The sequence below is a fragment of the Vanessa tameamea genome, chromosome 13, assembly GCF_037043105.1.
Source record: "Vanessa tameamea isolate UH-Manoa-2023 chromosome 13, ilVanTame1 primary haplotype, whole genome shotgun sequence".
NCBI lineage: Eukaryota > Metazoa > Arthropoda > Insecta > Lepidoptera > Nymphalidae > Vanessa > Vanessa tameamea.
In genome coordinates this window covers 9,198,272-9,226,081 of record NC_087321.1, presented here as the reverse complement: position 1 = coordinate 9,226,081, position 27,810 = coordinate 9,198,272, and the positions used below count along the sequence as shown (strand labels likewise).

Sequence of the window (27,810 nt, the reverse complement as noted above, 5' to 3'; positions counted from 1 at the left end):
GTCCTTAACATTGAGTTTAAAAATACCAGGCCTAGTGTGAAAAGTGAGAAAATACCTCACAGTCTAAATGTTTATACAGTAGCCATGAATCACCAAAGGATTTAGGACAAAGTTATATTGTGATTTCTTAATTCAACTAACTAGATGTCAAATTTTATTGAATATAAAAAAAAATATTTAAATGCAAAGAAAGCAATAGAATTTATACTTATGTCAAATATTTAAATTTAAAAATTAAAAGGTGTCATACACTTTTATGACATGATAACACAAAGTTATATAGTCCTTAAGAATAAATACTGTGCATCAGCAAACAGGAATTTACATTTAAGTAATTTGGTCCTAAAAACACAAATTTATCACAAATAAATATGTCTTAATGGTTTTTTCTAAGAATAGCAATAGTTGCAAGCAGTAGCAGGGCAGCAAATAAAGTTATTATGACTGAGAATTTGCTTTTATGGAATCATACAAAGCAATTATAACCCTTCTCGTTTATAGTTTTCAATTTAAGTATTATATTTTTGGATTTTTTCACAATTTCGAAATGAATTATAATGATAATTTGGTATTAACAACTCTATATAACATCGCGATGCAGCCGGTCATAATAGTAAATATGATGTTAGCCATTGCACAATATTTATGCTGAAGTAATATAATTGAATTTTATGTCTTTGGTGTGTCAAATATATTCATAAATGAGCATCACAATGGTTTTGATACTGTTGTATACAAGTAACAAATTTAACAGGCTATTTTCCCTGTTACATTTGCTGTTCTTTTTGCGCCCATATATGAGAGATATTAATCTCTTATGTCTATAAATTTACCGATAAAGCAGTCCAATAATTGTAATTCTTCCTTGTTTGTTTGATGTAAATACATTTTAACATGGACTTTTATAAATAATGAGAATAATTTAGTATGTTATTCCGGAGGTCTCTTGTGCTCTCCCCAACCATGGAAGCACTTGGTGAACCGCCGCGACTCTTTGTCCTTCAGTGTGAGGAACAGTTTCCGCGTTGTGTCTGGCTGCATCGTTTTCATGTGTTGAATGTATACCTGTTGATGTATTCATGTAATGTTTTTGATAAGATAGTTGATTTGAATAATATATTATCAGAGGGTAATAACTATAGAGGTCCGAGGGTTGATAAATAGATTTCAGCTACGTATGTTACATGTTTGAGTAATGCGAAATGCTTTATCAGATTCCACCTCTACAGTGGCTAAAGCAATATGTTATATGATGTTTATTTATCAATTACTACCATTATAAATCTATAACATAATTAGATGTGTAAGATGGCTTAAGACACAATAAATTTGTCATGCCATAAGGATAAAAAACCTTAGAATATAGATAAATAAAAAATCTTTATGTTAATAACTATTGATACACAAGTTGCATTAACTTTGAAAATGGAATACAGTTTATATATATATATAAACTTTTTCATGGAACAGGTAAAACACAATGCGTAAAGAATATATTTAATTTAAATATATGATACTAATATAAAGTTTTTAATTACTAATTTAATATGATAACCATAAAAACAGCTACAGTCAATTAATTGAATTAAGTTCAGTCACACAACAACTGAACTGAAATTCGAACTTAAGACTGTTAAAACATCTGATTATTTCAATATTTTACCATATTTATTATAGATAACTGACCATCTTTCTCAATAAGAAGTTTAAATTAATACATTGCAATATGTGATGTGTTTACCTGAGCAGATTTGTATGCCAGTTTGATTTCAACCTCGGAACATCGCGCTCCAAGCCACAGAAACACTTGCTCTCCATTGTCCAATATCATAATATCGTCATCTGCCAAGTCGTCCTTTTAAAACAAAGAATATTATGATAAGTGTTTCATGCTTTTTTCGCACAGAAAATTCTATTTTTAAATGAATACTGTATAATATATGAAAAAGGGCACTTATGTTTATACACACTCTAGAAATATATTATCTTATTCGCTGTTGCCTAATCTCCAAAGATCACATACGGAGATAAATATAATATAAGGAAAATGGACGACTCTACAAATCCGACGTTTTTAATATATTTTTTGGGCCCGACCTGGGGTTTTAAAACAGAGCCTCGGGATCTGTGGTCTTATATAACAAGACCAATGAATCGGTTGAGCAAAGCAACAATATTATATCTTCAACAAACATGAAAGGAACTCGACTCCTATTTTTAATTTTAAGGTGGTTCCTATTTTAATGTAAAGAAACGAATTCTAATCATACAGCATACCTGACAAAAATCTGTACATTTCTCGGATACAGTGAAGTATCCCTTCTCATTGGAACATCGGAATAAACGTGTAAAGTTGAGGTAGTCGGCGTCCGAGTCGTACGGCTTCCGTCCGCCCAGAGCAACCCAGAAAAAGTTGTCAGGCTCACTGCCTTCGGCTAATACCTGTTTAAATGAAATATATTAATCAAAGTAAATATTAAAGTGTTTTTTTTTTTCAAATAATCATCTCCAAAACCGGGATCACATGTGGGCGAAAACTGGTAGAAGAATAAATCATTTGTTAGAACGAAGAGCTGAAATGGTCCAGTGGCTAGAACGTGTGCATTTTAACCGTGGTTGTTTTTTATTTTTACTTACCTGGAGGCTGACCCATGGGTTATTGAACTTCTCGTCAGCGATTTGTTCGATGAGTCGCGCAGAGTCCGCGTCACTTTTACTACCGATCCACGCGTACACGATTGCCGAAGACTGCTCCTTGGAGCCTTCTAGTGGCACGTTCAGGATGTAGCTATCGATACGTTAATAATTTTGATATACACATTGTTACATAAGTTGAAATATTAACCTAATTATAATTTAATTTTCATTAAAGTATTTATCTAAATAAATATTGTTGTATAACGTTTGGCGTAAATTCCGTTAGGCGTAAGATCGTTGAAGTGAGTTGGTTCAAGGCGGTTACCAGAAGGCGCTGTTGAGGTTGGCGGGGTCGGCCTTCACCTGCACGAGGCGCGTGCACAGCGCCGAGCCGTTACTGCGCAGCTCGAACAGCTCCACCGGCGGCCGCTCGCCCGTCTGCACACACACATACACATTGAGGTCACGCGGTGCAGGGAGATAATGCCACCTAGTGTTGCCGTAGGCTTCTAAGCTCCAGGCTACTTTATTTCTTATCAGAAAAATTCAGATTCGAACCCGGGACCTCAGGACTAACAGTAGTACAAGTTAACCGACGAAGAAGTCGCACTTTATGTATTTTACGTTGAACATTTTCAAATGCAAGCTGCTACAATTGATTTATATAGATCATACGTTGAGATGCACTCATCGATATTTAAGTAATTGAAGTATAACAAAAGACAACTAGTTTATTCACAAAATAAATTGAGATACTTAAAAAACTTAAACAAACGAACGTGAAGTCATTATTGTAAAAAAGGGTGATAGCGCAAACGTATTGTTCAATCGAGAGAAAAACATCTCACCGGCTTCTGATTTCTCTTCCCATCTCGTATGATGAACCGCCTCCGGAAGTGCGCCATGAACTTGAGGCTCTCCTGCTGCTGGTGCGTGCGCACGACGTCCAGACGCCGGCAAAGCTGCTTGAACTTGCGCTCCAGGCCGAAGGTGAAGGTGAGCCAGCCCATGTTGGGCGCCCGCCGGCCCTGCCAGAAGTACACCACCCACGATGCGCTTTCCGCCTCCGCCTCCGCTTCGGCCTCCGCGTCCGCGGCGCCCGAGCCGGAGCTGTCGTCCTCCGCCTGCGTCGTCAAAAGTTCAATATTTGTTTTGGCACTTTCAAATTTAATATATTTCATTCAAGTCAAGATCACAATCAAGCATTTTTGAATCGTCAACATTACACCCTAGCTTATCTTTGCAGTACTTGTCTTTGAGTTATAAAATAATTTTGATCGTATACATTTCACTACTTAGCATCCCTTCTAGGGCACATAAATGAGTACCCAACTGGAGCTTTCAGTCAAGAGTTACCTCGAAAGACAGTAAATTGAACAAACTTAAACCTTTCATTATTCAAGAAAATAATATACATTACAAATCAACCCAGGACCTGCGACAGAGCGCTTCGCGCAACGTCATAGTTGTTTATGCAAGTCTTATGAATAAAATGTATGGCAAATCGATGATATATTAAGAACAGCACAGATCCCAAAATAAATTAAGTAATTATTTATTATACATTTTTGTAGGAACTACAATTATCGAATTAATTTAAAAGTTTATCCAGACCACAAATATTATAACGATAGATTTTATCATGATAAATATGCAACTTATTGTTCAAGAAAATATTAAGTGGGTATATTAATTTTATAACGTTTATTTATTTATATATATATTTATATAAGTAGGTATGTTATAAATGAGCAATATGATTAATAATTTTATTGTTCCTCGTTTATCGCTTTTTTTATTAGTGAAAATATATATATTTGGAAGATTATTAAATATGATTTATTAACTTTCATGACTTATACTTTAAGCATTTTTCCACAAACCTCGGCGGGCAGCACGTATCTACATAGGAACACGTAGCAGTCGCAGCTGTAGAAGATGCCTAGCTCCTGGTCGGGCAGACGGACGAAATGTCGACCCTCTAGGACGAAAGCTTCCATAGCCTCGAGATCCTCGTTCCATTCGTCTGCCAAGGTCTTAGCTTCTGTTGCTGACATCGCTGGTTGTCGGGGTGTGAACAGCGCTGACAGATCCGTCCTATGTTTGAAAAAAAAAGTTGCATAATAACATTTAACTAACGAAGCGGCTCAAATATTTTACCATTTAAAATCGCCCTCTTGCAGGTTCTCTTAGGTAGATTTTACATAACTAACCGGTCGAAACCTGCCGCCAAATTCATTTTTTCATTCAAAATTCGAAAATCAACTCAATTCAACTTGGATATCAACAACTTGAAAAAGTAAATAACTGTTCATCATCAACTTTCGTAATATTTACTAATTGATTATTATTAACTATAATTATTATGTGCTCCGATTTAAAATAGAATCATAAAAATATCACTTCTTTAAGATAAGCTTAAAACAAAAACCGACTTGGTCTCCTGCTGTTTAGCCCAGGATGCGAGGTCTGCGCCCGTGCGAGCCACAGACTCCGCCGTGCGAGTGAAGTCCACCGCGATAACCTCCTCCCAGCCCAGGAAGTACGTCTTGAACACCTATACGACACCAATTATTATTAATGTTAGTTATAACTAGTCTACCGTTTCTGCTTAGTAGTAAAAAGTCTACCATTACTCTTTGAACCATGTCAAATAATGGATTTGCAAAAAAAAAAAAGGGGTTTGAACGTCGACGAAGCAGTTATCGGTATTTTAGAAGTAAAATTAAAGTGGATTGAGTGTATAAGTGCAATAGTGTTGTATTGTAAACAAATATATATTAATCAAGAACTGTCAGTAGTGTGCAATATATGAGCCATCGGTAAATCAGATGGAATACGTAAATCTAAGATTTATTTATCTTCTGTCCTTGTTCGATTGAAATAGCCCGTAGTCGTGATTAAGTATGAAGATAAAAAAAGAGACAGCGAATTTTGATAGTGTGCGGTCGTAAGTGTGCTTGCGAGTGTGTGCGTGCGAGTGCACCTGCGTCTCGGTGCCCTCCTGCAGGCGCGTGACGAGCGCGTGCGGCAGGCGCGGCGCCATGCCGAACAGCTCCTGCGCCAGCTTCACCGCCGCCGCGCGCACCAGCCGGGACGACTTCTTGCCGAACCTGACACATTGCACACTGACAGCTGACTGGCTCGTGGGGGAGGCCAGTACGAAGTACGTGTTGTTGGAAACAGCTCCACAAGGGGAATTAATGAGAGATGATTTTTTTAAGGTTAAGAGTTGGGTAATCATCATCATGATCGCGATTAGGTAAATATAAATTTATTCCCTAGGTGTTCATCAGACTCTACGCAGAGTTAACTAATATAGAACTTGAAACTGGTAGTGTTGAGCTAAACTGATTTTGATTCGCACATTAACTACATAGAATCAACTTGTAGATTTTTATATACATATATTTGGGATCTCAACATTTCGTGCGTCGGCTCGTTAATTTGCCTTACCAAACGAACAAGTCTTGGTGCGCGTCCAGTATGTAGACGTTCCTGGTGGCGAGGATGTTCCGCTCCAGCACCCCGCCCGCCTGCGGCAGCTCCAGGTAGCCCATGCCGAGCTCCACGCGGTACAGCCGCGGGGGCGACCACGTGAACTGTTCCGGCACGTGCTCCTGCGTAACACATACTTATTGTTATTATGTGCTCATGGACGTAAAAGCGACACATCAGGCGACATTTTGCAAGGATATTAATATGTTTCTTTTAACAAATATTCCAATCGTGCAAGCAAGGTGTTATTTTCAAAAAATAAAACAAAATTTGCGCATAATTGTACAAACATTAAAAGTTATCGTAATTTTGTAATTAACCTCAGCTACGAAAGGTGCTTCGTCCGTGTATTCCAAAATCTGCAAAAATCCTTTCGATTCTTTTCCGGGCAGCTCCGATATTAATTCCGCCTTGTTCTTTCTCTCCTCCTTGTTTATCTTCTCAGCGAAAAGTCGCGCTTTTGATTTTAACGTGTTCTTTGCTTTTTTGCCGGTCCTGTAAGTTTATAACACATTTAACACAAGACTTTTTATTTTAATTTTAATGTGGTCTCAGGCTTAACATCCGCATATGAATGTCTCACTCACCACAAGTATATGACGAGGCCGGTGTCCAGCACGAACACGTATCTGGGGTCGAGCGAGGCGGCCCGCACGGCGACGGGCTCCAGGTGTATGGAGCTGCCGGCGCCGTGCACGCGGTACAGGCGCGTCACGTAGTGCTGCCGGACACAAACCACCTCAGTTCCGGCTGCGAAAACTCTATCGACAGCTTTTTACAACATTTTAAAACATAATTAATTAATTAAAAATGCTTTAGATAATCGTAATTAGAGTTACTTTTAAAGAAGATGTAATTTGATGTATTTTTACTAATTTATTATTGTTAACATTATTTTATTTTAATTAAATTCTTATGTGTTCAGATTTTATATTAGGTTAGATTAGATAATTAATATATTAAATTAAATTCATATCATTGTATTCAAATTGCTCTAATTCTGTATTATTTGTAATTGGAAACTTAATTGGTATCTGTATTACCTTTTTTAATCATATATTTGTGTATTATGTTACTGTTTGTTTCCTAAATAAAATAAATATATAAATAAAATAAATTTTAATCAACTGCATCACCATAAGCCTGATTATGTCAAAATCAAAAAGGTTCTTTATTCAAGTGAGCTCACGTTACGTCATCGGTTCAGAAAGTGGATTCTATCGAGAAGAACCGGCAAGAAACTCAGTAGTTACTCTCTAGTCAGAAAAGATAAATGTAAATATTGTAGACAAATAAGTTCCGAATCCTTTTTCTTAACAGGGGAGTTTGACTCTTCCATTTGTGACACATGACCAGCTGATACTTTGGTCGTAGCCATCTCCAATGGCAGGAGGATTAAAGATAAATAACCAACTTTTATCTTCAATTAACATGACACAATTTGGTAAGTTCTATAAAAATCTATGGTCTCATTATGGTTTTGTGAGTAAATGCCATTCTATATGTCGGCAAAGCTAACATTGGAATTTTGAATGAAAAATTAAAGTGCAATAGAAAATCTAGGGTTTGTTTATGGTCACGATATGGTTCTCCTGCCCCTGGAATACATTTCAGGTATACTCCGCGGCTCACCGGGTCGTCCACGGTGAAGAAGCCCGAGGGGGTCCTGCTGCCGTTGATGTAGACGGGCGGCGTGGGGAACAGCGCGAGGAACTCCGGCGACTCGTCGTTCTGCTCGTGCCGCTGCGTGCGCTTGGCGCCCAGCAGGTTGCGCAGGTTCACGGCGTGCATCGCCGCGCACGCGCCCTTGTCGAGCTGAGGAGTTGCGTCGACACGAGTTCAGCACTCGAATGGGGCACGGTCTTATTGTGTTAGCCATGGGTAATGCTTACAGTTGCCTTGGAACCGATCCAAAAGTGTATATCCCACGACAGTTGCCCCTGTTCTTCGATGGATGTCTTCAATATAATGTAGCAGTCGCCTTCGAAGAATTTTCCGTGTGCGACCTGTTTTGTGGAATATTAGTAAAATTTAATTTCCTATAAATTTTAAATAATTATGTATTATTGACAAATCACCTCGTCGACGGGAGCCGGTATGAAGTTCTCGATTTCCCAAATCTGTAACCCCGGCGTCTGTCCGGTGTCTTCGTCGAAGAATTCTGAATAATCCAACGGTGGCTTTTCCAAGCTCTCATCCCAGCGTTTTGGTCTGTTAAATAGAATATTTTATACTAAATATTTGAATAAAACGCGCGTGTAACAATTAATCTGATCTGAACCTTATATCTACTAGTATAGACTGTCTATACTCAAGTAACCTCAAGTGTAATGAAAATACATGTAGAATGTAGTTTCAGAATGTCATGCATCATCAAACGTCGTACTTTCCAACGCTACATAATATATTGATATTATTGATACAGCAGTGTCAATAATATCAATATTTAATAAAGACGCGGACGTATATACAGATTTTCTTTCTACTGAATTTTTCTTAAGGTTGTTAATGTATACATATTTTTTGTACATTTTGAAGTCAATTAGACAATTGATAATCGGCTCTGTATGTCGTTAATTAGTCATCACTTGTCATTATTACAATAAAAAATGTATTATACCATTTACATAACGTGTGTTTTCATTGGCGGTATGATGATGGACTATGAATGTTTTAGGTTAAATGTGTATATGTATGTATTAAATTAATTTCAAATAAATATAATGCATGTTATTTAAAAATTATAAGCTCCTTATAAATACATATAAAATGAACTGTGCCAAATTTCGTGATCCTCCGTTAGTTTCCGAGTAGTTTCCATTTCTTTTTATTTCAATTTGTTACTATTTATAAATATTGAATATCAAAAGAAATACCCATCATTTCATTCCCAAGAATCAACCATGAACTCACTAAACTAGTACTTCATTAACATTTTTTTTTATTTAGCATCATTGGCTCTCTGTACCCTTTCTAGGATCCTGTTGTAGAACCATATACATTGCCCAACAAAAGAGTCATGGACTCTATGCAGTCAAGTAACAGGAGTAACAAATTTACGTTTGTTCTTTGTACCAATGCTATGAGTATATAGTTCTTTCCACGTATTGATATACATATAGATAAGACGTTTCAAACTCTACTGTGATCTGCATTGGACGACTTCTAGTATTTCAGACGAAATATAAGCAGGCACTGCCAAGCAACCGCCACTAACTTGAGCTCGCTGTGCGGCAAGTCCCCGTCGCGCGCGGCGTGCTGCGTGTTGGCCTGCTCCTGCATGCCGCGCAGGATGAGCGCCGAGTCCCGCTGCTCGGGCTCCGCGCGACCGCGGCGCAGGCGCAGCTTGCGCGCTATGGGGTCCGACTTGGAGCCCGATACTGAGCGATACAGTTGTAGATAAAAGATGTGATAGGAAATGAAATGACCTACTACGAGACAAAGTACTCCTTTCTTCTTAGGGTTTGGAGTCGGTTCCAACCGGCTGATGAATATAAGTGTAAGAGCAGAATTTACATCGACGTATTCGAGCACCGAATCATGTAAATACAAATTAAGCAAATGAACCATCAGATATTTTTCCCTGGATATGAATCAACGATCATCGGACACATTCGGATTCTTCATAGGGAAAAACACGATAAATTTGTTTGTAAACTATAATCAAGTTATATAATGAGATAGATAGTTAATTTACTTGGTGGTAGGGCTTTGAGCAGGTCTGTGTGGATCGGTACCACCTCATCAGATAGTATATAAAGTTAGTGGCGGAAGACGCCAAACAGCTGTACTTAGTATTAATGTGTCCCGGTTTGAAGGGTGACCGAGCAAATATAACGGCCACAAGGGATATAACATCTCAGTAACCAAGGTTTGTGGCGCATTGACGATGTAAGGCATGGTTAATAGTTTCTACAGCGCCAATGTCTACGGGCTGTGGCGAACCACTGACCGTCAGGTTAGGATTTGGCCATACGCCTACCTGTTTCGTAAAAAAAAAAAAACATATTAGCGGTTATCGTATTCTGTAACGCTCTGATAATTTTCAACTGTTTTCTGTAATGTGTTACCTGACACTCTAAATTCATCTATTGTAACACATTTTGAATAAAAAAACTAAAATATCTACTTTTTTTCTCGCACATATTCAAGTTTATATTTTGATGATAGACAATTATTCAGATTTAAATGTTATGTGTATGGATCATCCATCGTAATTCTGCGACTATGCGTACTTAATACGCGTAAATAACGTAATTATTAATGAATAAAAGTCAGTATAATGAATAAAAGTAATGGCTGTAAATGCCTCACAGTTGGGCTAAGGCCTTCTTGAGAAGAAGGTTCGAAGCTTAGTGCATCTTGTTCCCCTGATGCGGGTTGTCTCATCTTGTTTTCCCTCACCACGACCGCGAAATGAAGTATCAAATCAAAAACCTTTACACAATATGGAACCATTACACTTATTTATTGATAAAATTATCACCGGTTCGGAAAAGAAAATACTCCGACCTGAGATGAAACAGTAAAATAAACTCAGCGGATTTGTTTTCTTCTTTTTTTTGTATATTCGAACCCGCAATATTCAGTTGATATTAATCTGTTCCAACTACTAGGAAGTTTCTGCTCATATTGGAATAGCTAGCTACTTAAGTAATATTTGATACTCACAGCAGGGCGCCGAAAGTTCCGGTGTCGCTGCGCCCGCCAGTTGCAACTGGGTTTGTAGAGAGAAGTCGATGTTATAGTACTGGAGGCCGGATCCGCGGGGCCTCTCCACGGGCTTCGGCGGCATTACGAGGTCTGGGTTACCGTGTAGTTGTAAACTCTCAAGGTCGCTCAGTAAATGTATCGCGTCCGGTAACGTGATCAGCTTGTTACAACTCAGATTCAGTTTCTTTAAGGATCCGCATCTGTACAGTAACGATATTTGATACATCATTTATGAAAGATAATATTTAAAAAAATAAAACAAAGATTTCTATAAGTACATAATACTAATAGTATAATGAGATATATTAGTCTGGTTTCTCGTAATGTGGCTTTATAGTATTGTACTTTTATGTCGACATATTGACAGAGATAAATATGTCGGTCCAGGCACTTTCTCATAGAACTTAACAAAACCTACACAAAAACTTTATATCAGAGATTGGTAGTTCACCAGACTCCCTATCAAAGAGTAACCGATAGCCTTATCTATACTAATATTATAAATGTGAAAGTAACTTTGACTGTCTGTCAGTTGCTCTTTCACCACCAAACCACAGAATCGAATTTGATGACCTTTGAAACACTTCGAAGTAGGCTATTTTTTATAACCAATATCTAACGAGAGCCCCTTAGCCAAAGCCAAACGCGGGCGACAGCTAATCTTTTATACAGACAAGTCGCACTAATTATTTCTATGGTTTAAAAATTGGCAACAAATTAACGACATTTATATTTTATTTAATTGTCACAAAGTATTAATCGTTATTGACATAAGTTACATACAAATTTTAAACGTTTCAAGTTAGTAAAATTGCATTATACAGTTTCCATAGTTTCCTTCTAAAGTAGTTAAGAGATACGATACAAACAAACGCGTGTATAAATTCATCATTGCAGTCCTATCTGATCACTTGCAGAATGTTGAATTGCATTGTTTTATTTGTTTTGAGACGGGTATCTAGTCTTACAATTTTATTGCGTCGTATTTTCTAGAAAATTCGGACCCAGATGGTTATATTCTGTCGCATTGTAAAAACTCGTAGTAGAGCAAGGGTAACGACATCTGACTATTATCAATATTAGATTACAATATTATTTTTGCCGTAACCAGGTTACGTTAGTCTTTGAAGATCTCATATTGATAAGTTTATTTATTTTACGTGTTAAGTACGTTTAATTATTATCAATAGCTGCCATTTACTTAAAATATATATATATATATCGTGTACTATCTGAAAAATATCGATTATATTATATATCTTTTAAGTAAACTTAACGTATACTCATAACACAACTCTCGATTAAAGAAACACTTACTAGTTACAATTTTGATAAAAAAAAGCAATTAACTACATATTCTATGAAATTAATCAAGATATACAACTCCACACTATTTTATCTATAAATATACTATTGAATAGACTAAAGAGTTTGTTTGTTTAAGACGCTAATCAGTGCGGACTTATCCCTTTTATTGATAAAGATAAAAATAATGATGAAGACAGCCTACATAACATCACGCTGTGAGCGCAGTAGTAACGTTAAAAGGGCGTCCGAGCTACCCGAGGGGTAGCTAGTTATTAATATGATTATAATTGACCAATGTACACATTCGAGTAATTATTTAAATTTTATAATAGTTTATAAAATGTACCAACCTGCATAGTCCTTCGGGTATCATTTCTAGAACATTATTAGCAGCTGAGAATACTTCCAAGTTACCGAGCTTGCCTATACCGGAAGGTATACCCTCGAAGTCCAGTTTGTTGTCATCCACGTGGAGTCGTCTCAAATTTTGTAGTTTGCACAACGAAGCTGGCAGTACGGTCAACTTATTTCGTGACAAATTAAAACTTTCGAGTTTCTGCCAAATATCCATCGCTGGAAGAGACATTACGTCATCATAATTATTTTTTACTGTTTTATCATTAATTATTTACAAGTATGTTAATTCAAAATGGTCCATTCGATAGGACACGAAGATAGCGGGTTCTAAATCGGCCAAGCACCAATTAGTTTTGATCACCAATATGCTATCCAACAATTTGGGTGTTTCTTTTATGATATAGACGGACGAGCAAATGGGCCATTTGATGGTAAGTGGTCACTATCGCCCAGACAATGGTGCTATAAGAAATATTAAGCCATTCCTTACTTCGCTAACGCGCCTCCAATCTTGGGAACTAAGCTGTTATCTCCCTTGTACCTGTTGTTACTCTGGCTCATTCACACTTCAAACCTGCACTCAACAATACTGGGTACTGTTGTTCTGCGGTAATATATCTGACGAGTGGGTGGTACCTACCCGGACTGGCTAGCACAACGCCCTACCACCAAGTAAAAAAATATTTATAACTAACAAAAGCTGTTAATATACGTATACGTTTCTGTTCTTTGTGTGAAGACAACCTCGATCACGAAGCAACTAAATTTAGAGTGCGTAATGACTCAAGTATAAGTATGTATCTAGTATTCTACGAAGATAATAATCTGCTTTAATTATACGGTAAAGTGCAATAAATATACATAAGTGAAAACACTTTCGTAAGAAAAATTATTGTTCGGCAGCTTTAATGCCTATTCATTGTCTATTACATGCGTGAATGAATAACGTGTGGAACGTAAGGCTTAGTGTCCATTATTTGTTCATTATTTATTTATAGATAATTTCAAAATAACTTGTGTGCGATAAACTTCCATTTTATTAGTGTATTATTTTAATAATTTTTATTTACTTTTTAGCGTCAAACTCTCATCGTTCCCTAAGTAACATTTCCACAACTAACATCAATAAAAATAACCTTATAATCACGACTTATTTTAATTTAAACCGGTAAATCATTTTGGCCATATCCGAGTCGGGCACAGTGTGAATTGAAAAACGCCGATATCCTTTAAATTTACAATGAAACGTTGTCAACTCTGTCACCTTGATTTTAATATTTATAAAGGTGTCTTTGATTAGAGAAAAAATAGAATATTCTTTATTCAGTAGCCATTTATCCTGCGTGGAAATCAACGAATGCTATTCATCATGCTTTTTATCATCTACATATTTTGTTAACGAGTATTACGCCGTATTATATGATGTCTGTAATATCTGATTTAAATGTATTCATTGGCAATGGGAGTATGTACATATACATAATACTTAATATTGTTATTGTTCGAGAGTAAATTTCTGGAACCTTCAACGCGTATCTTGGTTGTCCTTAAAATATGTTATTGGAGCATAAACTTTGCGTGTTACAATAATCTTGTAATTTCCATCGCAAATATCACATCAGTGTACTGTGACTATTTCGTTTATCCAGTGGCTAGATATAAGGCCGCAATCCCGAGGTCTTGTCTTCATACTCCAGGTCGGGCCGATAAAGTTATATAACAGCCCAGAATTTGGAATTGGGAAGTGTGTATACTCCCATACCTCGGAAAGCCCGTAAAGCCGTTGGTCTTGCGCCTGAACTCTTTCCGATCGTGCCGAATTGCCGTCCCATCGGATTATGAGAGGAAGTATTGAAGGAAAAGAAAGTGCATCTGTATTTGCGAACACACTTGTGAACTATAACATGTCCTGCGTAGATGGTTAAGCAGGTGAAAATTCAGTTGTGCTCGCCTAGATTTGAACTCGCAATTATCGGTTAAGCATGCATTGTAGCACTGGGCCACCTCGGCCTGTTGCAAAATACACTCCAATTATGTTGAATATCGTATACAATAAATTACGTACGTTGATGTCTCGATAATTGACTATCAGTAAAAAGCACTAATTATAAAATTATAGGCAACTCTCAATAAAAAAGAAATTGTAATATTTATATTAATTTTTTCAAATACATTTATATATATATCGAGTGCTCCAAGTTTCAAATCTCGTTTTAGTAGAGTAATATGAAACCTTGATCTAAACACGGCAAAGCAGGTTTTGAACGCACTTGAAGAGGAAACTGTGCCAAAGGTAACTTTATATAGAAGAGAGAGCATGTTTAATGTTAATGTACCTTTTTGTCAGTTAAAATAGAACATAAACAGACCTATGTCCTTTTATTTAGCCTGTTAATATAATCCTATGTAATATTATAAATACGAAGCCTCAATACAGATGGGAACATAGAGTACATAACACCAGTCCCTCACGTGCAGGCGAATTCGCGGGCTTACGGGATACTATGGCAATATTAACTTAAACTAAGTCTGATAAATGTCACACTTTTGTGCAAAGATTTATTTATTTAACTCTTTATTGCACACCAAATATACATAAAGATACAAAGTATATTTTCTTTAAAACAAAATTGGCCAAGCAAAAGATTTCTTGAGGTTTGAATATACCACGTTCAACGTACTCTGCTCTAATGATAGTTTCAGTTTAAGAACAATGAGAACAAATAGAAGATTTTTATCCAACTTATGCTTTATAGCTCACGATATTAAAATAATAATCAAGCACAGGCAAATTAGGCCCGATACAGACATATAGGAATTACATAGACAAAACAGTTTTACAGTCAAATAAAATATAGAAAAAGATAAGACACCAAATTTAAAATATCATCTGTTAATTGAAATTTGCTTTAGGAGCTATGATATAATGATAATTTTATATCAAAATAACTGAATCGGGCAGTATTGATATATATATACTAATTGTCATGTTGATTGTTAAATGTCATGGGAGTTTATTTACATTAGCACAATCTAGCATCCAGTTTCAACAAAGCAACATAAAAATTAATAACCCTCTATGTTAGGTATAACATGTTTAAAAATTTCAACTAAAAATAAACGATTCCATACCTGTCGAAATTTCGGTGATATCATTATCACTTAAATTGAGCCTTTTCAAATTTTGTAAGGAGTACAGTGCATCAGGTACTTTTGTCAATGCATTTTTAGATAAGTCCACATCAGACAAGTTGCAAAGAGTGTCGAGTGATGTTGGTAGATTAGCGAGAGTTCTCTGTGTATTTCTCATGTGGAGTGTTACCAGACTCTGTAGTGATGGTAACTGTCTAACAAAATAAAAAATATGTTTTTATGATAATTATTTACAGCTGTTATATTATTATATATATATATGTAATAATATATACATGACACGAAAGTAAAAAGTATATATCATTATTACTTGGAAAATCATTTAAAAAATATCAAACATGTTTATCATAAAACATATTTCAATATATAACAAAAAATATTTTTGCATTATATGTTTTTCAAAAGTATATTGTCTTATTATTTATTTATATACATTTTTATGATAAATAATAGGTTGCCAAATAATAAATACGGAACATAGTTACCTCAACTGAAATAGTCCGAGTGGGTTGTCATTAAGTATAAGAGTCTGCAGGTTAGCCAGTCTTCTAGTTTGAGGAGGAAGAGTCTCCAAAGAGTTATTAGAAAGATCTAGAAACAATAGATCTGTCAGCTGAACAAACAGTGTCGGTGGTATACTTTCAATTCTAAAACAAGTTATTTCATTGAGATCAGTATTACCAACACAAGAACTACATATTTAAATTTTAATATATATATATTTAAAATAAATAAGCATATAAAATATTCAACATGAATCAACATTTTTAGGATTACTTTATGTAATATCAAATAGTGGTGTTACAAATATTTAATTTTGATTATATTTTAATTTGTTTAATACAAGTAGACAGCTAGCGCAGCCACCTGATAATAACTTGTCACTTAAGTTAATAATACTAACATCTCATGTAATATAAATGTAAGTATAAACTACTTTTTAAACATGAATTTATAATTTTATGTCCATTGTGCCTGTAGTTTTTATTCACTCACCATTTCAAACCTACAACTATCAATAGAAGTATCAATATATGTGATACCCACCCAAACAGGGTTGCACAAAGTTATTCAAAGCACTATAGTTTAAATTTATTTAAGAATTAATCAAGCAAAATTGTTTATGCTCATTTGAAACAAAAAGAAATATGTCAAAGAAGTAACTATTGTTGTCCACTTTTATGTTTTATATATTATATATATTTAGACTTACTTATTATTACTAAGGTTTAAAACGAGAAGGGATTTGGCTTTTTCTAATCCTTCAGGTACTTCTTTTAGTCTGTTATGAGATAGGTCTAAAGTTGTCAATTCTTCTAAACGAAACAATTCTGCTGGTATTCCTGAGCTTTTAACATTGTTGTGCCTTACATTCAAGGAACGCAAACATTTTAATTCTGTCAGTTCTCCAAATAACTTTTCTAAGTTATTCTTCTTCAATGATAAATTTTCCTACAAAATTTTCAGATTTTAAACACAATAAAACAAAGTTTTTAAACAATGTCAATGGTGATAAAAGGTAAACAATATATTATTTACCAATTTCATAAGCTTTCCTAATTCCTCAGGAATTTCCTCTAAATTTGTTTTATCAAGCCTGAGCCATTGAAGCCCGGTCATGTAACGAATTGCATCGGGAAATTTGTCGCCCTGTAATTAAAGTAACATTTAGGCCACATAACATAGGAGGTTAGTGATGATATCATAACGAAAATAAAAGGTATTAATCGCCTCGAACTTACACTAAAGTCATTGCAAGTGAAATCAACACCACGCACAAAAGGCAATAAGCCTGTGTTTGCCATGTTTTTAACTATATTTCAATTTTAATACATTGGTGTCGTCTGCGCTCCATGAAATACTCTGATTCAATGAAAAATAAGAAATGTCTATATGAATATGACAATTGACAACGGCTGTCGTTGAATGATAGATGTAGGCTATGGCAGATAAAATAACAGATAATATTTTTTTGTTACCTCAAAAACCATGAACAATGAAAAAGTATTAGAATATGTTAGTTTATGTGTGTAAGGCAAAATATCTTAAATATACTGTTTTAATTTATTTTAAGAACATAATATATACGGCTGGTTTGCTAACGAATGCCGAACTGAAAAATTAATTAAACCTAACATTTATAATGAAGTTGTAACGCATTTCGGATGTTTTAGTAGTATATTATTACACAAGTAAATGCAGTAAAACGCATTTACTTTAAATTTAGAGTATTAAAGGGAAGAGCATGAATATTCATGTTCTTATACTTAATATTACCAGAGAAAAAATTGAAAAATCTGAGTCAATACTTTAAATTTCTGCTCTCCATATACCAACATTTTTAGGCACAATTCCACAAATTGACTAGTCTTATTTATATGTAACATAATGCATACAAATATGAATGAGAAATGCTTAAAATATGCATGAAAATTGACAAAATAATTAACATCCAATGATAATTTTACTTTTTTAATATTTATAATTTGTAGATTGCAAAATTTAACAAGACTAGATGATAATACTATAAATTGCAATTTAAAGAAATCTTTAAATTTATAAAGGATAGGTCCACTCCAAAGAGGTTTATTTGAAATTTTAAGTTATGTTGTCTGCTGTCTCTCATTATTCAGTATTCTACTAAAACAAAAGACGTGCGGCTGCTGAGCGCGCTGTATGAGCCGTGCAGTTAATAGTTTAACAAGCAATAACCTAATTACAGAAGTAGTTACTGAAAAATATTTTAAAAATAGTGAAAATATGCATTATCACACTTAAATCTTAGGTTAAATATTGATGAGCACTGGTGGTGGGAAAAATGTAATACATATAATACGCCCCTAGTTAACATAAACATGACTTATTATTATCCTTGTTGAATAAAAATTTGGCATATGAATAAAATACTCCTGCTATTATTTTTAACATTTATTTTTCTCTATTAGATGTTTAACAAAACAATATCTACACTCTCAAAATAATATGTATACTATCCAATTGCCATTCAAACTATACAAACCAATTATGTGACCAACATAAAATAGTAATTGATATTTAAATTTAATTTTTGCATCATATATATATTATAGGTACTAAACATAATTACATCTAAAAAAAACTTAGAAATCGGAAATGCGAATAGATGCAGAAGGATGTAGTTGAAGAACCTATTTTTACCTAAACTAATATTAAAGCATTCAGGTTGACATTTGAAGAAAATACATACACATGTAAATTCAGATTACACAATATCTATAATAGTTTATTTGGTATATTATTATTTATCGTGGCATTGGTGGCATGCCAGGTGCGGGCCCTGACATAGCAGCGTTTGTTCCCAGCAACACCTGTAAAAATCATTCATAAATTATGTTAATTACAAATTATTGTTACAATTTTCAGTAGAAAGCAAGGCAAATGTACCTGTTGTAAAATAAAAATGTTGGTATCTAAAATCTTTTAACAAAAGACAATTAGCGAGATAGTCTTAACAGAAATTTAGAAAACATATTTTAACACTAATATATTTTAATTTGGCAAGTCTTATGCATCTACAGAATGGCAATATTATTCAAAGTAAGAAGATAGAGCCTTTGCAATAGTTTCTGGTATTAATAGTTATTAATTTTATTTCAACTGAATATACATTATCTTTATTTGTATATCAATCAACCTAATACTATAATTAAACTATTGCATTGTAAATATATATGGTACTTATTATGTTTATTTAATTCAGTTAAATTTACAAACAAAAGTTTTTAAAAATACTTGTGTTAATAATATGAAATTTTAATGGCAGATATATACTTACTTGTTTTTGTTGTGATTTTTGCATGTCCTCAACCTGTGCTCTTTCAACTTCAAATATGACTGGTGCAAAGAGAATAACAGATGAACTAGCCACAACCCACATCACAGACCGTGATAATTGGTAAAGGTTTTTAACACCACTCCTAAAATATATGACATAATTTAAATATTAAAAAAGAAATTCTTAATTGATTAAGTAAATGCAAAACTGTGTTTATTCTAATCCGAAAGTTTATTTATAGATTTTGTTATACATATTGTACATTTATAAGAGTCAAATGTTTTGTCAAACAAGGCTTGTTTTTTCAGACAAGTATAACTATATAAAAATAACAGTGATTGTAGCCTACCATGTTTTTGTAGTAACTGTGTAGGTACCATTGCGAACACATACAGGGAACATCTCTGTCAAACCCCATAATCTTTCAGAAAATGTTTCATCTGGTTCCTGAAATATTAAAACGTATACAATAAAAGAAATTATACCAATAAAATGTATTACTAGATAAATTTAATACATACATCGTCAAATTCTTTGAGAGTTAAGGAAGGCTGAGTATCAGCGCTGGGTGATGTTCCAACCACCTGAAATGAAAGACTCTTAACATTTAAATTATCAAATATATATTTTTATCAAACTAAAGTCTTACCACTGGCGTAATGAAAATATCTTCGGGTCTACGTTCTGGTGTATCGTCTTTGCTCGCGGTCAAAGACTCCATTCCGCTATCGTTTTGTTCGATTTCATCAGGTAATTCCATAAGCATGTTACGGGCTTTATAGATATTCTATATATACTTAATAATTAGTGTCTTTATCTTACGACAAAGACACCTCGTGTTTTGAAATCCAAGGAAAATTCTTCAAAAGGTTCTATCTCAAACCTCAACCTCACTTTTTAATTCCAATTTTATTTCGACAGATAAATAATTTTGTAGTCGGATTGCCAGAAGTTGAAACCAAAACTGCCTAATAATAATTAAAATTACAGACAAAATCAGCGAAACCACAGGCTATTCATTAATTTTAATGGATGCAAAAAATTCAGTTTGGCTGAGATTAGAATATATAAAATGGTAGCTTTAGGCGTTTCAAAGAAGAATTAAAATAACTTAAATTCCATATCTATCGTCACTCGCTGTCATGCGATGTACAATATTGTTTCACTGATCCTTGCCCTTAGAGTTTATAATTTTTTTTTTAAATCAGCTATTTAGTATTTTAGTACTCAGGGCAGTGGTTTTCTTAGTTATATTTAACTCTATGTAATCAGAGCAAGTAATCATTAATTTTGTGCACATAATAATTACGTGATATGCAGCTTATTTACCTATTTTTTGTTAACTAACTAACTTAAATAAATTCTTTTACGGTTATACATATTATTTATAGTTACAAAATATCATACATTCCTTTGTCTTATAACAGCGGCGGCCTTAAGGGTGGCGAACAGGGCAATCGCCCGGGAACTCGCTCTTGCAGGGGTCTCGCGCAAAAATCCAAGCAAAATTGAAATAGATTTTTTATTTAAAACTTTTGTTTTTTATCCCCAATTATTTATTAAGGTTATAAAATAACAGTAAATTAAAGTAAAGTTAGTTAACTTATTCATTAATTCAGAACATAATTTATAATATCGCGCCTCGAAACACTTGAAGATCGGTTTTTTAATCGCATAGTTCTCGGCCCATGCATTAATTAAAGATTTTAGTCTAAGGAAGACCAAAAACGTCAATTTAAAAAATTATAATTTCTTTATTTGTTAATTTTGTAATTCTTTCGATGTAAAATATTTTAAAAGTACACAAATTTTATTTATATGTATAACTTTATCATGTCTCGTCAAACATAACAAATACCTAAACCAAACAACCAGACCTAATTTCGAATCACATACATACTTTTCACCGAGGACAGGGGGCCTCGCAGACATACCGCCCAGAGCCTCGCAATAGTTAAGGCCGCCGCTGTCTTTTAATTTTCTTAAAATCAGTTCTTCACAAAATGTACTTTGTAGATGTTTTTTTAGTTATATATTATTATTATTATGAATTAATGTTTATTAAGTAATAATAACTATATTATTAACTGCAAAAATTTAAATTAAGAAAATATATTCAGTCATAAAACATTGATAAAGTTATCTTAATTATATCATCTTAGTCAAATTACTTGGCATTGGTCAGGCGAAGAACAGGAACACGGAGTTTCTACAGGCATAATTCATATGCCATTTTTCATTTCTTGTTTTTGTTATCACTAAATAGCCTATTACAGCGTTTAGATTTTCATTATAAAAATATTTATGACAAATCTATGACAATATGAAATTCTCAATTTAAAACGTGACAAATCACTAAAACTCTTGTACAATTATGTAAATATTTCAAAAGTAACCTCATTACACATCCTATATTTAACCTTCCGACACTTCTATAGGATTGCTTTTAAAAGGTTTAAACGGTAGTATTTTTTAAAATCGATTCAATTTAGTTTGTATTATTTACTTCCATACAAGCTTCTAGCATACCTATTTACTTACTTAGTTAATTTCTGGTAATTTTTTATCCGCCCCGACACTAAATTACGACGCACAGAATCAATATTTTAAAAGCATTTTTTAAATTTGTTGTTAATCCTGCTCACGGCATTCATTCTCATGTAAAATGTACGATATATATTTTTCTGACTTTTAAATTGTTGTTTAAAGCTTACAGACCCATGGGTCAGGGCACGAATTCTAGAAATCGTCTTGAATTTGAGTCAACTCGAGTTCCAGCCTGATTATGTAAGAATGATAATAATATTTACTCTGCCCACATAACTCAATATTTGGCAGAAAAGCTTTGTGTAAGTCCGTTTGGGTATGTACCACTCACTTCTCCTATATTCTACCGTCAAACATCAATATTTAGTATTGTTGTGTTTCGGACAAGCACAAGGGAATTAATAATTAAGGGAGTGAATGTTAGTTCCCAAGGCAGTCACGTCTGGTGGCGTAGGTATTGGCGATGTGAGAAATGTTAATATTATGTCACAGCTTCAGTGTGCTCATTTGCCAGTTTTAATACATACACAATTTCTTTTAATGTGAGTTATAAAAAACATGTTTACTGTCAACTATGACAATATTAAATAGGTTATTTAACTCGAGATTGCCTAGGGATGAGTTGGTTGAAAAATTTAATGTTTTCTGAATTACCCTGATTCAATTTGGGGTTACGCGTTAAGAACCTTGCTCCTTTTTTGTCGTAGTTAGCAATAATGTCAATTAATCAAGTGATATTATACTGAATATTATAAAAAATAGTGCTCATATAGCAGAAATTGCGGTTGATCTACTACTAAACTCATCACCAGATCTTTACTTAAAATCAATCGGAACATTTCGAGATAAACCTCTTTCGAACAAAGTAATTTTTGCCGACGACATTGTACTGGTTGATGAAGATGGACCAGAGATCCAGAGCAGATTGGAAGATTAGCACCAGAAACTGGAGAATGTTGGCTGGAAAATCAGTAGAACGAAGATTGAATACATGTTCTGCGATTTCGGCGGTCTCTCCGGTCCCGAAGCCATAGCGCTTGATGGCGTGGCCATTCCAGTCTGCTCCGACTTCCGGTATCACGGTTCACTCATTCAAGGCGATGGCGAAATATATCGAGCGGTGAAGCACAGGATTAACACAGGGTGGATGAAATGGCGGTAGGTTACCGGAATAATTTGTGATCCCCGTATTCCCCTTAAACTTAGGGGGAAGATCTATAAGACCATGGTCAGACCTGCTGTTCTATATGGATCAGAGTGTTGGGCTACAAAAAGGATGACTGAAACACAATTGCATGTGGCGGAGATGAGAATGCTGAGAGGAATGTGTGGTGTGACGCGAATGGATAGAGTAAGGAATGAGTACATAAGAGGAAGTTTGAAAGTGGCACCGGTAACCGAGAAGCTATCTGGAAACCGGTTGTCATGGTATGGGCATGTTATGCGGAGGAATGAGGAACATGTTGTGAGAAAGGTTTTGAGAATGGATGTGGATGGATATAGAGGTAGGGGACGACCAAAGAAAAGATGGATGGATTATGTGAAAGACGATATGGTTAGAAATAATGTTTCTTGTAAGATGACGTCCGACAGAAAAGTATGGAAGAAGAAGACATGCTGCGCCGACTCCAAGTAAATTTGGGATAAGGGCAGGAAGAGGCGGAGGAAATTTATTTTCCGTGTATATAAAATAAACTTTCACACAAGTGTAATTAGGCTTTAGAATAATATATAATAATAGGTAAAAATATTGTTCTGTTTTAATGATTAGCAATTTAATATAATAAAAAATTTTATAATGAGGGTAAACTGTATTGTGTGGAAGGAACATAACTACCAAATATTTTTTAATTTTACTATTTGACGTTTATGTGACAGTCTGTTAGGGTAGACATTTTAGATTTTAATAAATTCTTGAACGTTTTCATGGGATTTATTTTTGATCGACCCAATTATTTATGTAAGAATTCATAAGCTTTGCAGTATTAAAATGCTTTTCGTGAATCTAAGACAAAATTTTTAATGAAATTGCGGTTAATGTTATTATCTGTTCTCTTGCTTTTTTATTGAAAATTACAAATCTTACCAGTGGTTTTTTAATATTCAATGTTTTTAATTAAAGTAATAGGTTAACTTTTTTGGTGTATACATTTATCTGCTGAAGACATTCATGCTGAAATCATCTAAAGCCTCATATATTGACATCTAAATTCTTAGAGAAAGGTAAGTATTCATTGATCCTTATTTAATTCGCTCTCAAACTTGTCGATACTATTGTAAAAGTTATTTTATTGTGTATGTTCTTTTAACCTAAACCGTTTCGATGAATATTTATGTGAAGGTCACACTTCGTTTTTATAAATATTTATTGTTATTTATATTTATAAATTGCATGAACTACAGATTGAACAAGTGTAAGAAATTATCTGTTCATAAATAAAGTTGTTTTCTATCATAATAATAGTCGTTAATAGAATACACTTAACTTAATAAATACAGACCTACATAAATTTATATACACACTTAATACAGAATAATAATTTTATACTAATTTTCCCGATTATTATATATTTTAATTAGGATATTTGGGTAAGCTACAATAAATATTTATATTAAAAAATAAAAACTAAAACAATATCTGGCAATGTTTTAATGCAGCTGTTTTATGATGTTAATAATTCAGAGCTTCTATTTATATGGTCTTTCTTACCTTTGACATTTAATTCAATACATATTGTTGCATAATGGTATAAATTAATTGTATGCTAAACCGTGTAGGTTGTCTGTAAGTATTCTTCACTTCTTTGTCTTACTCTTAATAATATTAATTGTTAAAAAAATTCAATAAATTTCAACAATTTATTGAGCTAATTACCATTCATAATTATCATAATTGTATGATATTTAAATCAATTATTTCTATAAAGTCTGTTGTTTAAAAAATAAGGTATTATAATATTTTTAATAGTCAGTCTACATAAAAAGGTTATTATTGTAGACTATCATAACATTTCATATATATTTAACATTTACAGTTTATGACAGGGTCCAATTTTTTCTGTCTTGTCTCCCTTGCCATGTTTTTCGTTTTTGGATAGACCCCTGCATAAGTAATATTATTCTACAAATTTGAATTTTATTAAGCAATATTTTGTTTATCAATTTTTTATGACAAATATTTAAATTGATTTAATTAAAATACAGACAAACGTCAATAACATTTACCCTTAACTTTGGATCCTGGAGGCCCCTTTAATCGTGAGGCTGTGGGCCGAGACAAATGTCGCACACACACTTTACACTGCCTCTGGTTCTTCCTATAGTAGAATGTCAAACTTAACCACTTTTGTAAATTAACTATTGTTTCAGATCTCTGATCCTTTTTTTGGGTCAAGTGGACCACTTGTATGTAGTCATTGACCCATGGAGGTTGATAGAGTTTGATTTGAATGGCATTGGTTTATGTACTTTCCAATGATAGATATATATTTAATGCATACTAGTAAATTACAACATTATTTTATGTATGCCCTATGACAGGGCCATTTTGTGTACATGATGATGCTCATGACATGACCAGAAAGAGCTTATGTACAGGACCAACAGTTGACATGTATTGGAGGCATGTGTGTGTAAACACTGTTAACTTTCAACCTTTGAGCTATTGTAAATTTCTTGATAGAAAAATTTAGAAACATTTTATTAGGGTAATCCAGGAATTGAAAATCCAGAACCTGGTTAATCTTATGCTCTTGAGCCCAAATAGTAACTATACCAAGGCTTATGTTACAAACATATAAGAGTAATGCAATATTCCATATTCCTAATGTGGTATGTAAGTATGATGTAATATCATGCATGCATCGTAAATGATCATTATGTCACATGGAGTTGGGTAAAGTTTCTATTATGGTTAATTTACTGTTATCAACTGACATTACAGGCCACGTGTAATGATTGAGTTATGAAATGTTAATCTTTTCCATTATATCCAGTTTACGTTAGTTTTATGATTAGAATTTTATTATCATTGCAATTATATGTAATTTAAGCTTTTATTATATTCTAATAGGGCAATTCCATATGCTTGGTAAACAAAAACAAACAATTTTTGTAATTAATACTGTTTACTACATTGATGGTTTATTTCATTCATTCAACATCATATCATATCTGAATATTGCTAAAATAAGGCAAAATATGAATATTAATTAAATTACATTTAAATAAAGTAATTTATTTAATTATATAAATAAAAATATTTGAATACATGTTCATTAAAAGATTTGACAAAGTCTGAACAAAGTGATGTTTACCATGATTCTTTGCACTGTTGTGGCAAAGTGCCAGAGTCCATGCATTCCTGGATCACTGTATTTATTATGGTCGGAGGAAGTAACTTTTATGATTCACACAAACAAAATCACTGTTTATAATTCATTAGTAGCTTTCTAGGTTAAGGTTAAGTTCAAGCTATGAGTAATTCTAAATCTTAACGACGTAATATAATATATACAAAAGTGATTATCACATCAATTAGTCCCTTGTACTAGTTGAACAACCATTTCCTTGTGACCTTATTAACAAAGAGGAAAAGCGATTTCTAAGAAATCAATAGAGTCCTTGTCATGCTCTGATGCATCTTGTCATTAATCTTCATTGTGGAAGTGGACAACACCCGTTCTAACTGATTTGAGCTAAGTTGTTATATAAAAAGTTTATTTAGTTTGTTTCTTATAGTTGATAATGGTTTTTTTTTTCGAGAGTCCTCATAGTTGCTTATCTTGCTTACTTTTTGTATTAGTCCAACATTAAAAAAAAAACTTTATATGATGGAGACAATAATTGTTTTGTATATGTTAAAAAAAGGTGCGATAGCGTACTTATAATTACGTATATTTTAAAATAAAAATAAATATAGGTTGACACGTGACTACAATTTTCTTGACAAAAGTAATATAACATTTGATATATATATTTTTCAATTATAAAGCGTTGTTTTATCTTTAGTCAATACGTAATAAAAAACAAAAACCAACATTATAATCATTTATTTTAATCTATTTATGTCCTGAAGATTGATAACTTTTGTTATTGTTCGAGTACTAGGCTGGTGGCTAATTTTCCTTTAAGTTGATTGTGTGAATTCGTGTTCATTAATTTCAATTTATGTGAAGCGATACATTAAGAGACTCAAGCTTTGTACTTTCTTGGAATATAATACTTGGCACTAATAACGAAATATATGGTCATTTTATATATTTCTTGTAATCGAGACATCATATGGCTAAATGTAGATCTATTGTTGATTTCAAAGTAAATTGAAGGATTGATTTTTCGTTCAATTTTAAGTTTTAAATTTACTTGAAATCAGGAAATAGATAATATCAAAACTATTGTTGTTTGACAAAATGTACTATTATGTTGTACGTTATATCTAAAAATATTTAAAAAAAGTTTGGTATCTTTTCAATCTAATTTCACTAATAGAAAAACCATGAACAAAGTATTGAATCGATATTTTTTAAAAGGCGTATATCCAATTATTATCTGTCTACAACAGTATTATTTCTCATGATTCTGAGTTTATTTTATGAGGATTTTGAATGTGAGCTTGGAACTGTGATAGACAAATAAATCTCAGAGAACTTTCTTTAAATGGAAACCTTTAAAAAAATATTTTCCGTTGTTGGCTTATCTCATTTCCCAATACATTTAAAATTATAGTTCGATTTATAATTGTATTTATTTTATGGCTTCAATAGTTGTTATATAATTATTTC

General features: G+C 33.4%; 3 protein-coding genes across 4 annotated transcripts in view; 1 reads left to right on the top strand and 2 right to left on the bottom strand.

Annotated features, from left to right (window-relative positions):
* Nucleotides 1–714: 714 nt before the first annotated feature.
* On the bottom strand, nt 715–17,568 carry LOC113403444 (protein flightless-1). The gene is made up of 23 exons (XM_026643990.2): nt 17,409–17,568; nt 17,206–17,316; nt 16,880–17,118; nt 16,152–16,313; nt 15,646–15,860; nt 12,507–12,729; nt 10,807–11,048; nt 9,353–9,515; nt 8,214–8,346; nt 8,028–8,141; nt 7,768–7,950; nt 6,723–6,856; nt 6,456–6,630; nt 6,094–6,257; nt 5,624–5,750; nt 5,073–5,194; nt 4,521–4,734; nt 3,486–3,761; nt 2,963–3,075; nt 2,638–2,788; nt 2,278–2,442; nt 1,742–1,855; nt 715–1,065 (listed from the first exon to the last, which is right to left on the bottom strand). The coding sequence occupies exons 1-23, from the start codon at nt 17,469–17,471 to the stop codon at nt 931–933; spliced, it is 3,738 nt and encodes a 1,245-aa protein (XP_026499775.2). The 5' UTR covers nt 17,472–17,568; the 3' UTR covers nt 715–930.
* A 1,017-nt stretch (nt 17,569–18,585) lies between these two features.
* On the bottom strand, nt 18,586–20,406 carry LOC113403468 (mitochondrial import receptor subunit TOM22 homolog). The gene is made up of 5 exons (XM_026644027.2): nt 20,130–20,406; nt 20,002–20,064; nt 19,830–19,927; nt 19,481–19,622; nt 18,586–19,013 (listed from the first exon to the last, which is right to left on the bottom strand). Exons 1-5 carry the CDS (start codon nt 20,244–20,246, stop codon nt 18,948–18,950), a joined length of 486 nt encoding a protein of 161 aa, XP_026499812.1. The 5' UTR covers nt 20,247–20,406; the 3' UTR covers nt 18,586–18,947.
* A 3,472-nt stretch (nt 20,407–23,878) lies between these two features.
* Nucleotides 23,879–27,810, top strand: part of LOC113403480 (inositol hexakisphosphate kinase 3) — a 34,173-nt gene continuing 30,241 nt past the window's right edge. For both annotated transcript variants that reach the window (XM_026644049.2, XM_026644048.2), the window contains exon 1: nt 23,879–24,250. The gene's annotated coding sequence lies outside the window, so the exon portion shown is untranslated. The remainder of the gene's footprint in view (nt 24,251–27,810) is intronic.